The following is a 12,657-nucleotide window of genomic DNA, read 5'->3' on the forward strand; positions in this document are numbered from 1 at the left end:
GTTTGAAATATAAACGCATTTCAAACTTTTTGCTCTTTGCTAAAACCCTATTTTGCTATCCAAAGGTCTAATTTCAATTTTTTTTTAACAACAGGACAAGCTTTGATGTCATCATTTGCTCAGTTCGTCGGGGATGGTCTTGTTCCTATTGTCTATGCAGTTGGAGTGTGTTTTCATGCCTTAACGCAATATCCTGAAGAGCAAGATAAGATATATAAAGAAATTCTTGAAGTAGTCGGCCAGGATCGACAACCAAGTATGGAAGACAAAAGCAAATTATCATATACAAATGCCTTCATCTTTGAAGTCTTCCGAACATCCGATTTTTTTCCATTTTTTCCTAGTCTGATGAATACAAGTGAGTAGAATCTATTTTATAATTAAAAATCTATTTTATAATTATAACAAAATTTTGTCTAATTAATTTGCTATAAGGGATAAGCTGTAGAATGTAATGAAGAGGAAAGGTCATTCACTTAAATGTATCAAACGGATATAAAGTGTATAAAAAGACTGAAAGATTAAATATTTACTAAACATCATAGTCTATTTTAAGAAATAAATCAAATCATGTTAAGTTCTCGATCTACGATAACTACAGTCATGTGATACCATTACTTAAAATATACGAAATTGGAATTTCTCTACTCGAATTAGTAAGTTGTAACACTTAAGTTGTTCTGTATCCTACCGTTGAAAGAAGACCAGTCCGCAAAGGGAAAAATCGGGACTTAAAAAGGCTGTTTAAATTATGACTTAAAGCATCTAAAACTAAAGTCTGTTTAGGACTCAGGAAGAAAATGAGTTAATAATATTAAAATTTTATCATTCTTATAAATAGTAATTTGCACAACAGTCTGAAAACGGTGCTTCTAAACTAATATTTTCTAACATTAAAAGACATTTATAGACTATTTGAATTCGAAAACTTAACATAACATATGTAGTTATCTTTAGCAGTATTTGTACATGGTTCCCCAAAATTGTAATTAATAATACCTCGGGTAACTTTGATTGAATGAAGACTTTTTTTAACCGATTCGGTTAATAAATGTTTCTTATTCACTATATTTTCCTTCGGAGACAGTATAAAAATTAACGTTTTGTGTATGAAACTAAAAAGTATTATCGAACCAAAATTATCATAATTTAAATGCTCACATTGTCTGATTCACTTCCTAAATTGGAACCATGCGCATGAAATGTCGGTTGTAGCTCAGTAGAAGTAGCATTCTAGTCAGACATATTATCAGAATCACGAAAATGTATAGATTTTGTAAATATGATTTACAAAAAAAAATATAAAGGCAGTTCTGTTCTTTGGACTCCAAAACTATAAAAAAAAAAAAAAAAAAAAAAAAAACCCATCGATAGTTAAAGCTTTTGCCCCCAGTCTCATTTACATCGCTTTTAGTTTACTAAAAGATTTTAAATTGCCTAAGAAATTAGATACAAGTTTTGTTATTCATATTAGAATTATAAAACTTAAGTGGCGTTCTCAGAATTATTACAAATTTTACGTAGTTTTCTTAAATTATCTAAAATCATTAGCAAATAAACATAACTTAAAATCTGTAACAGTAAATACATTGAATAGAACATCAAGGTAAAAGAATACATCTCATTTCATTCAGCAAATAATGCTTCTTTGATCGAGTGCAATATGCTTCGGTTAGATTGAAAAATAAGTATAAGTAGTAAAATACGTAATGCCGGGAATTATCGAAAAATATTAAGAATTATCTGCACTGAGAGATAAATATTATTTTGGCAGTGACTGCGTTGTGATGCAGTAACTCCAGATGTAAAGATAAATAGATTTTACTTGGAGTGTCACGACAAACCAAACTGATAATAGATAAACTTAACGATGTAATAGTGCCCACAACGTAACATCTTTCACATCGGAAATCGATATTTATTCAGAATCTAAATTTTTTCAGTAGGAATTTAACTACATAGTCAGTCCCATAGAAACCATGACAAACACCAATTTCATGTATGACATTTGTGAGTTACTTTGCTAAGGAATAAGGCATAATTCTTAGTGCATCGCAAAAGTCATTAATAATTTATTAAAGAAATTATTGGAAGATCAAATAAGATTTGGTAGGAAGGAAAAATGTCCGTCTATTTTTTTAATCGAAAGGTCGATCACATATTGTTTCCCTGTGTCGCGTCTCAAAATAAAAACAAATGGTTCTTGCCTCTAGTTCCTCCTGAATTTACTGAAACTTTCTTCATCCTAGAAAATTCAACAAAGAATGTAAACTTCACGACGGATGAAAGCTAACGAACTTAACTTGTTAAGCAAAAGAATAATTTCATGATGAGGCACGAAAGTTTGCGATTGAAAGATTTTAAGTAGAACAGGTGAGAGAAAAAGTGGTCAAACACCCCTCGCCCGGCTGCATTTGTGAAAGATTCATCCTATGGGGTAAGAAAGGTAAGGTTATCAATACCAGTATTGAATTAATGCGGATTTATCGAGCTAAGCGGCGATGTTACCAGCTCTTTGTTGTACTGCCGTTAATCAGCTCATTAATTTGGAACTTTCACAACGTAGTTAAAAATCCACGGAAGCGGAGGGCTGGTGAAAGAGGAAGGGAAGAGGGTGGTAACATTTTTGTTACGTGAGCTCTTGAATGATAGACAGGCAAACAAAGAGTAGTCTGTGTTCTATTGAAATGAAATCTTATCTATCGAAACATAAGCGGGCACGTAACTTCATGATCCAATCCAAAGATTGTAAATCGCAACATATTTCCATATTCCGGGAGAGTCACGGAAACCACTTCTGACTCAAAATCCTAGGAGTTATCATTCGATAATAGACAGGATTGTAAAGTCCTTTTGATATAAATTGTCACTTCTCTGCCTCTGTGGCGGATTATGTCACAGCGGTAGTTAAAATAGTTCAGAATTTGGTATTTTGAGAAAGAATTGCAAAAGTCTCGCTGATTAAAGTAATGACTATATCGCATTTCAGCAGGAACTGATGGGATTTAAATTTATTTGTGAGACAACGGGAGTTCCACACCATGATTTTGATTGGACGCAATAATTCATAGTACTTATCTATGATTGGTCGAGAGTTGCTTGGCTGTTTCGGGAGCTACTGCACCTTAAATCTTTGCTATATTGCTTGCGAGTTCTGAGATACCGACCTTCTAATGAATAACACAAAGTTTGTAGAACTTGTAAACTTTTTCTGGCTTGAAAGGTTTTCGGAAGTATGCATTGAAACATAATCTAAGTTACTACATTCGTTCTCAGCATCTCCGAAAAATTTTCACAGAAAAGTACGAATGGTTTTGTGTCTGATTTTTTAAAGGAAAATGAATATTTTACTAACTGAAATTTGTAATATCTGGGAACCGTACAAAAAGTTAAAATGTGTATTTAAATAACTCTATTAAACCAGTGTTGAAACTGCCTTCACAAAATATTCTGCATTTATTTCAGTATAAGTACATGTTCAAAATCAATATTTAAAAAAATAAAGGGTATGGGCATTTTGCAAGCAAATTATGTAAACTATTATTTTGAAGGTGCTAAAAAGGCATCCAAAATGTTATGTTCAGTTAAACAAGCCAATCTTCTCTGTTAGTTAGAGAGGCCATTTAACAATTATTTTCTCTCCAAGAAACATACCTAGAAATTATCCTGAATTCAAAGAATATTTATATTCAGATTGTTCATATTATATTAAAAAGCGATTGATATAAGAATATTAAGAAATTATGAATAGCATTATAATATTACCATGAATTAAAATTACCACATTACCGTGCATACGACGGTTTCCATGGGGTTATCCATAAATATAAGCCAGTTTCCCTTAGAAAGTTTTCTACAAAGGCACCGCTATCCATAGACTGTTAACCTTTTTACCTAAGGTCTCTACAAATCATAGTACCTTTTGCCATAGTCAAATAATCCACTCCAACCCGGTCGAACAAGCTGGTGATCTGTATCACGCTGCTCAAGCAGGTCACTGCTATTCGACAAACACGCGACCTGAAATGAACGAGCCTTATCATTTGATAAAATAATAATTCACATATATATTTTAACATAATAATACGCGAGTTAATTTGATTTGCACTAATGCAATGAATGACTTTATAAGGTATTTCTCCCTTTGTGGTGTAATGGTCAGCACGCTCGGCGCGTATTCGAAAGGTCCGAGGTTCGAGTCCCGGCGAGGGCATAGCTCATTTTTCTCGCCTCTCAGCATAAAAAATCTCTGTCTCTACAACTTTGTTTTCTGTAGTAGTATGACAAGTGTCAGAAGAAAATATTTTACGTTTACGTACATGTTTGATTGTATACTAATAAAAGTACCACTAAATTGAACTGTGCTTTTTGGCATACCTTGTAAAATGCATACTTTACAAAATTTTCTCAGAAATTTAAATGAAGTTATAAAATAATTCAGAGTATAAGAACTACTTTTCATTAATTATTTTAATTTTCTTAAACTTTAGAAGAAGTAAATGTACAAGGCTACAGAATTCCTAAAGGAACTATAGCTGTGATAAACATGTGGTCAGCTCATCATGATCCTGAAGCATATGAAGAACCTTATAAATTTAATCCATCCCGATACATTTCCCAGCCAGGAAAAAAGAAAGAAGAGCTTCCATTTATATTCGGAATCGGTAAGTCTATCACAGGTGTTTAGATACGCATATCTGAAATACGTGGAATGGACGGCTTGTAAATTTCAGGGTCACATAAGTGTATGAAATATTAGGTGTTTTGGAAAAAAAAAACTCTATAGTTCTCTATAGCTCTGACTTAAGCAATGAATCAAGTAGATTTTTTAATTATCAATATTTTAACCAATTAGAATACTTTAATAAAGATGTGTATTTAATAAAGAAATAAAAATTTAGATGGAAGATTTAGATACAAATTTAGATACAAATTTTTGATTGGCCCCTTTTACAAAGAAAATTCTAAGCAGTAAGTTATTTCTAATTCCTACAAAAATTTTCTAGGTAGAAAAAAACGTTTAAGTATACTCATCTGTTCAAAAGGAATTTCAATTTTGAGGAAAGAAATCTGGGTTCTTTTAACTAGAAATTTACCGTTAATCATGTCTCCTTTGACCCTGCTATTCCCTCTGATTAAGATTATTGATAGTTCAAGCTAACCTAAGCGAAGAGATGGCCAGTTTGTAAGACATATCAAGAAATGCAATCTATTAAGTGCATCTAGGGATGCCAGAAACTTTGGAGCAAGTCTTTTATGTTCCGATAGCTACTTCTATGAAAGTGACTGGATAGTAAGTTTTTACATTTCAAATAGAACTGCTATAAAATTATTTTTCGCTAGCATTTTGAACATGAAACAAATAAAAACTTAGTTTCGTTAAACCCTTTTGTAAAAAAATGTAGCATTTCAACAATTTTGATATGCTTTATATTTGAATTGATGTTTCTTTGAATAGAGATTTTTTTAAATTTGAGTTCTAAATATTAACATGTGCAGACATATACAGCAATATGTATGCTCTGAAATGCCGAATAAATGAAAACGACAAGCCAATGCAGAAGATATGGTAATGCTGCCTACATATGTTACTGATTGAATACCCCAATGCTTGTGATGAAATCTACAAATGCTTGTGATATTTTAATATAATATAATGGCTAATGTTTATGAAATGGGTCATGGTATTTTAATGGGTTTTCTTTCACATATGAACATTTAAAGATCGTACCGTCACTATAAGAATTCTTGCATATCTCTGATCTTATGACAAACCTGAGGCCATAAAAGACCCTAGATGAACATGACCAGCATTAATTGTCAGAAATCATTTTATGCAACAGGAATACAACATTGCCTCAAACATTAAAGTTCAGTCCAGGGATAATGGATTTCAGTACGAAGATTGTAAAACGTTCCTTCATCGTATCGGCTTCAAATGAGAGCACACCAAATAAAGATGATACAGAACTATATAACCCACTTTGGCTCAAATTCGGTCACTAAACACTAATTGATTAAAACAAGATACCTTAGTTTCATCAGTCGCATTTTCAGTATTTTCTTTAAGTGAAAGAAGGATTTGTTGCATGGTGAAAACCTCATCATTCCATGGATCCTACATGTCAGTAGGAGACTATACACGCTGTGATAGCTCTTTCGTTTTAGCTAATTGGGATCCAGTAGGATCACAGTAATATCTAGAAACGTTTTTGATAGATGGACTACAATGATACGCTTTGTAATGAGTTATGCGCGTTAATCGTTTGGCATTCCTTACATTGGGCTTGCCTTCTTTTAACAGAATCATTATTGATAGATACGTCTAGAGAGACCAAATTATTGTTAAAGAAATGCAGATCTTACACTTAGATCACTTAGACCTAAGTGTAGATCTAAGTGTATTGGAATGGCCCACCTAAGGATTTGCATTTTAAAGTTATTGACCACTTCTGGGATAACAGGCAATGTATTGTGAAGACAGTAATCTTACATCTCGGAATGTAACAAAATTATAGCTTTCTGTGTGGGAAGTATACCAATGGCAGACATTATGAGAACTCAGGAGTATATTATTAAATTATGTCTTGTAAGCAAAAGTCTCATTACTCAACCAAAGACATATTGAAGTTAATTTTCGAAAGAATTATGCTATCGTGCGTGTTTAATGCAACTGCATCCTTTATAGCCAGTATGTATGCCCTTTTCTGCGGTTTCGCACGGCCTCTCCCATTTGTCTCTCGTCGAATAAGTGTGGCATATGACTGCTGGAATGTTGATCCGTATGACAAGTTCTCCTCCTCTAAAATAACTTATAAAGCTACATTCTAAAAGGCATCTAAATTTTGAAGCTAATTCTTTTGACATCAACTGATCAAGAACAAAACTCAATATTAATGCACTTGTGCATTTTATTAAGGAGTAGCGTTATACTTGATCTGTTAAAGCCAATTAGCCCAATAACCTAAAATTTGGTACGCAAATTATCACTATGACTGTAATAACGAAACAGTAATGAAGGAGTTTAAAATAACCTTTTTATTTAAATAGAAATTAGAATACAAGTTCAATTTCTGCTGCTACAATATAACTACAGCTCGTGGCGATGCAACTAAATAGAACAGGCAGTTTGAAGTTAAACCTGGAACATTAGCCAGACTACCAATTTATTACTGTACCAGATATTAGCTCACTGTTCTGCCGGAGCGTCAGATTTCAAATGTCAGGAGGGAAAAACCCAAAGCCTAATCATTTCAACTATTGGAGATGGCAGGAAACTAAGACGTAGCTTAGAAGCTACGTCTAAGCCAGAAACACGCTCTGTCTTAAAATCCAAAAACTTCGGTTTAAATACTGTTTTTGCTGTTCATTTGCATTCTGGTCAAGAATATGGAAGGAGAATTTATGGTAAAGTTTGAAATTATAAATAACTGGTTAATTAACACAAATTCTCGACATAGGTCTAAAAATGGGCACTAAAAGTTGTTTTATTAATTACCTTGTTTTTCAAAAAGCATTTTTTAACATTTCATTTATCAACAGTATGAAAGACTGATAAATATTTTGAATACGAAATTAAGACATCCGTTTGTAAAATGCTTATGCGGCGTGTCAAAAATTATCAAGTAATTTTTATAGAAGTACTATTTTATAGAATATATATATTTTATAGAAGTACTAAGCTAGCAAAAATTACTTATATTTAGTTTTCTCATCTGGATATAGGATATAAAATTCTTATTCTGATTCATACTAATGAGCGTTCTCATTCTAACGAACAAACATCTCTTCATTATTAAAGACATTTAATTTCTAATTAATTATATTTATACACCAAGCATTGTATAAAATGAATGTGGAACAGAGAAAATACTTGAGCAAGACTGCGATCATTGCTTTCGCGTATATTCGATTTAGACAAATAAAATGCTTCTATACGTGTTTGTTATGTTTCTTCCAAAATAATGTGTTCAATCATTCAATCATTTCCGTAATTAAGTTGATGTCAGCTACTAATATTCGCATGTGGGTATTTATTGACGAAATTAATATTTAATTATATGCCCTAGATTAGGATTTGTTTGGTAGTCGTAAAGCAGCATTTACTTTTAATAAAGGCTTAACGCCTTTCTCTGTAGTAAAGATGATCAACAGGAATATTTAAGAGACCCTGTAAAACATATAAGAAAATAATTTTCCACATTTGAATAACGTTTGATTTTTCTAATTGTTTTCTTTGTCTCTTCTTCAGGTAAGCGATCTTGCATTGGAGAGGCATTTACAATGATGCAAGTTTTTCTTTTCTTGACAAGTATCATAAAAAATTTTCGTATTGCTTTGCCTGAAAAAGAAGAAACCAGTAAATCTGTATTTTCAATGAAATTGAAAATACATGCTCACCCTAGGTAGCTGAAGTGAAAGAAATTATTTACTTTTATGAATGTTGTCACTTTTTATTTATTTTATCATATTCAAAATATTAGTAGTTCTAAATATATATTCGCAGTATAAAGCCTATCTGTCTTCGCATTAACTCTTTGAAAACCGAAGCCTTCTCTAACCTGTATGTTAAAATACCGAATCGCACGAAATAGTTTTCGAGAATCACAGAAATGTCCATCCCTCTACATCCATTAACGCACAAAGAAGAGTGAAGATTTCAAATAACATACTTTCAATTTCTAAAAAATAAAGATAAAAAACCACAAATAAATCCTTTTAGGACAAGCTGCATGCAATAAAGTGATACAATGCATTTGGGGAAACTGCACCCGCTATTGCATATCTTAGGGAAGCTAAGAACATTGGAATTTCGGCCGTTTGGGGCGCTTGTGGTCGTTTGAATGAAAGGTCGTCTGAGGCGTTATGGTCTTCAAAGTGTTAATAAAGTAACTTACAATGTAAAATAATATTTGAAATGGAAATTTTCAGTATATTATATGTGTTTACAAATTTATGCTTGATCATACATAGATTTTGAAACCTTTTCGTAATAATCTGAAGAAATGTTTTTATATAATGGGATCAGTATAATGTTATTATGTAACGCATGTATATTAAATGTTATAAAGCTTTTTTAAGAATTGAACTTCTATTTTCTTAACATGATCTCAGATTAAAAATATTTTATGATAAGTAAAAATATCATTCTTATTGTTAACTTCTCAATAAAAGTTTCAAACATTATTTTTCATGATTTCAAAAATAAGAGAAAATTAATTCCCAAACAAAATTGTTACTTTTAATTTTTAAGCTATAAATCCTCAGAGGTTTAGAAACAAGTATGCATGGCTTTATACATAATTATAATAGCTGATTATATAGATGAAAATTTCAGCTCTGGGTGGAGGTATTTTAATCACGTGGGAACGTGTGGGAAACATTGAAAATTTGATGGCACGAAAAGAGATTGCAAAGAGTGATTCGGTCTTTGCCAGTCTATCCAGAAGATGTTTCCAGAAAATTTTATTTGAAACTTTTATCATAGGATAACTCAATAATCTCTTCTTTTCTTTCGTTAAAACTGTGTCTCGCGGATTTGCATCCTTATGCTGAAGAGGAAAACCGCACATTTAGATTTCGACAGAAGTATTCAAAAAAATCTTCGATCAAACAACTGACAATGGATTCAAGAAACTTTTTTCTGCAAAAAATATTTCCTAGAACTGAAAAGAGTTACAATTATTATTTGAAGTGCCTATTACGGATAATTTAACTTCCTTACTTAAAGTAAAAATAATTGTGAAAATTTTTTAAGTTTACACTAATAATTTTATAGGGTTCATCAGCTGGTAAAAGCGGTCTTTCGAAAAAGTGCGTATTTACTTTTTATCAGTAAATGCGCAATTAAACTCCGAGTTACTGTTAGAGATAAAACATCGTGCAAATTTCTTCATAAAAATAAACCAGGTAATTTCCAGCAAACCACCTTCCCTTGGTATACAAGAAAATATACTTGTTACGTACTCATTTCCAAGTCTATTGTAAAATATTTTGAATCTGTCTGCATCCCTGTTCATTATATTTCGTGTCCTATGAGACATATTGAACAAAGCGGTAAAACGAAGTTGATTCGTTCGCTTTTTGCTTTGTTGCAGAAACACTTGACACTTTTGTCTCTCTCAGGCAAATAATCAATCAATATAAGGCTGAGAATTATAACGGGTATTTCAGCCCTTCCAGTTGCAAGATGACACTGAAAGACGCTTCAAGGCCTCTCGTATTCTGAATTGCAGAGAGACAAGTTTTGAGTCGAACTTTAGCTTTTTCAACTTCTTATTAAATTAGTCATTTATTAATCTTAGTGATTCAAAAAGGATACTAAAATATTAAAAAAAATCGTTCATATATTCTAGGCTGAAGTGTAATTTTTTTATATAAAAAATAACAATAATGCAAGATCCATTTTTTTAAGTGATTGTGCGAGAAAATATAAATACATTTTTGAAGCCGCTCAGACGGTGTGGTGGTTAGGGGAGCCTACTTCGAGACGAAGGGCCTGGGTTCGAATCATGGAGAAAGATTGGATGTTTGTAAATGTATAGTATCTGTGTGGCATGGCTTTCACTCTAAATAATATGCCGTGAGCCGAAAGTTCTCTCGAGAGGTTGATGGTAGGGGAAGAAGGGTGGGAGACTCTCGAACCCGTTCCCTCAGCGTACTCTCCTTCAAAATTGGAAGAGGAACTGAGCGAAGTCGTAATGTCACCACCTGAATGGTGTTTAGGACTGTTGCCAACTACAGGCGCAGTCTTACTCTCCTTGTCAGGATGAATTTTATGGGCCTGTTCTGATATCACTGTCAGTTAAGTGAGATAAGTCACAACGCAACAATATATTTATTTAGGTAACCAAAGAAGAAACTTTCCATCTATATTTTCGAAAATTTCTTTCCTACTTTTATTTATTTATTACAAAACTTTTGTCTTGAAGGATGTCAGCGTATCTCCTGAAAGTAAATCATGAACCCTTGGAAGTAAGCGTTTTTGAGGGGAAAAAATCTGTTAGTTTTTGAGGAAAAAAGTACTTTAGTCCTTTATTATATTACAATAAAAACAACACTAAACGTGAATAAATTCAAGTACAATATATAAAGCTACGACTTATAATTACAAACCAAAACTATAACAAGAAGCTTATTTTAAATAAAATAAAAGCCTAAAACACATTTATATCTTCTGGAAATATAGATCTTTCTGCAATATATTTCTTGGACGACCAGTTATTTGCATTTCAAACAGAGGACATCTAACGCTTTAAAAATAAAACAGAGCAATTTATTGTTAATAGGGACATAAGCAATTTTGAATTATTTAAAAAAATTGCTGAAATTCTCCCTAGTTAAATTAAATTTAGTTAGTATTTCAAGTTTTAATATTTTACTTTGTTGAAAAAAATGATTACAATAAGACGAAGCATGCAATGAAAATCATAAATTGCAGAAACTGAAAAATATTTTGACAGCTCTAAACTTCGGCTCTGCGATTATTCTTCTCTCTCACTTTCCAGGAATATTAATCGTAGTTAAATTGATAATACTTACCAAACAGGCACAAAAATAATATCCACCAAATAGGATAGCAGCACTAAAACAATTAGGAAATTAAATAAATGTTCATAACTTTATAGTTTCCTTTTTAAGAGTGGTTTTTGTGAAATGGAAAACTATATAGATTAAAAGTTTCATTGGACTAAATTTCGGCAGAAAATAAGATCCAACACAGTGCCACGAGACGCGTCGCTGCTTTATTCTGCAATAAGCACCTGGAAATATTACCTAAGTATTCACATTAGAGGAAACTGGTGAGCTCGCTAATGTGAATTCGGCGGCAATTACATAATGTTTTGCAAAATTTTATACTCAAAGTAGAAAACACTTGCCACTGTGCGGATCTCCTGAAATAAGCCAATCGTCTAAATTCTCGCAGTCAGAATATAGAAGTCATATGAACCGACTAAATCTACTGTCAAGTTCAATTAATCAAAATCGTAATATGGTTATGAGTAAGCCGTTCTTTAAAATCATTGACATTGTATGCTCTCGAGATTGTGGTGATTTGAAATAATGAAGTTCTCATGTTTACGGTTGCAATGAAAATCTTTCGAAATTTTCGAATGATATCACCCACATTTTATCTGCACAAATTGTTCAGCACATTGAAAAACTATATATGGCGTTGGAAAGAAACATGTAGGACGAAAATTGCCGGTGTAAAACAATTGCAAAGAAGAGCATTGTAAAAGATAAATGACAGTATAAGAAATTAGAAAGGAAAAAAAACCTTTATTGCTGCGTAAACAAAATATATAAGTAAAGCCAAAATGATTTCAGTTTATCAGAAAAAGGTCCTTTTTAAAAAGATATAGCCCTTAATTATCAAAATTGGAAACCTTCAGCCCAGTTCGTAGTGGGGAAATTTCAAATATTTCCAAAGGTTTATGCAGTGATCTCTTTAAGAAAGTATCTTCCTCCCCCCCTCCCCCATAAAAATTAGAGTTCATTATTTTTTAGTAATCCTCTTGTCATATATTCACGCAAAAACTGAGGATCTATGAATGTTTTTGGCCATTATAACCGAGAAGAATACTGCTTTCTACCTATGCTGAAAAATGCTTTTTGTAACCAACTAGGATTGTCTTCCCCATGAGCAGTAATCCC

At 32.3% G+C, this 12,657-nt stretch overlaps 1 protein-coding gene across 1 annotated transcript in view; it reads left to right on the forward strand.

The window, feature by feature from the left end:
- LOC118195639 (uncharacterized) overlaps positions 1 to 9,088 on the forward strand; it is an 84,020-nt gene extending 74,932 nt beyond the window's left edge. Inside the window, exons 11-13 of the mRNA XM_085823034.1 lie at positions 95 to 358; positions 4,491 to 4,664; positions 8,252 to 9,088. Of these exons, the coding sequence (XP_085679160.1) occupies positions 95 to 358; positions 4,491 to 4,664; positions 8,252 to 8,409 (596 nt within the window). The 3' untranslated portion in view covers positions 8,410 to 9,088. The remainder of the gene's footprint in view (positions 1 to 94; positions 359 to 4,490; positions 4,665 to 8,251) is intronic.
- Positions 9,089 to 12,657: the final 3,569 nt, after the last annotated feature.

Source organism: Stegodyphus dumicola, chromosome 8 (assembly GCF_044657685.1).
Source record: "Stegodyphus dumicola isolate Sdum_Otavi_A_Nest chromosome 8, ASM4465768v1".
Taxonomy (NCBI): Eukaryota; Metazoa; Arthropoda; class Arachnida; order Araneae; family Eresidae; genus Stegodyphus; species Stegodyphus dumicola.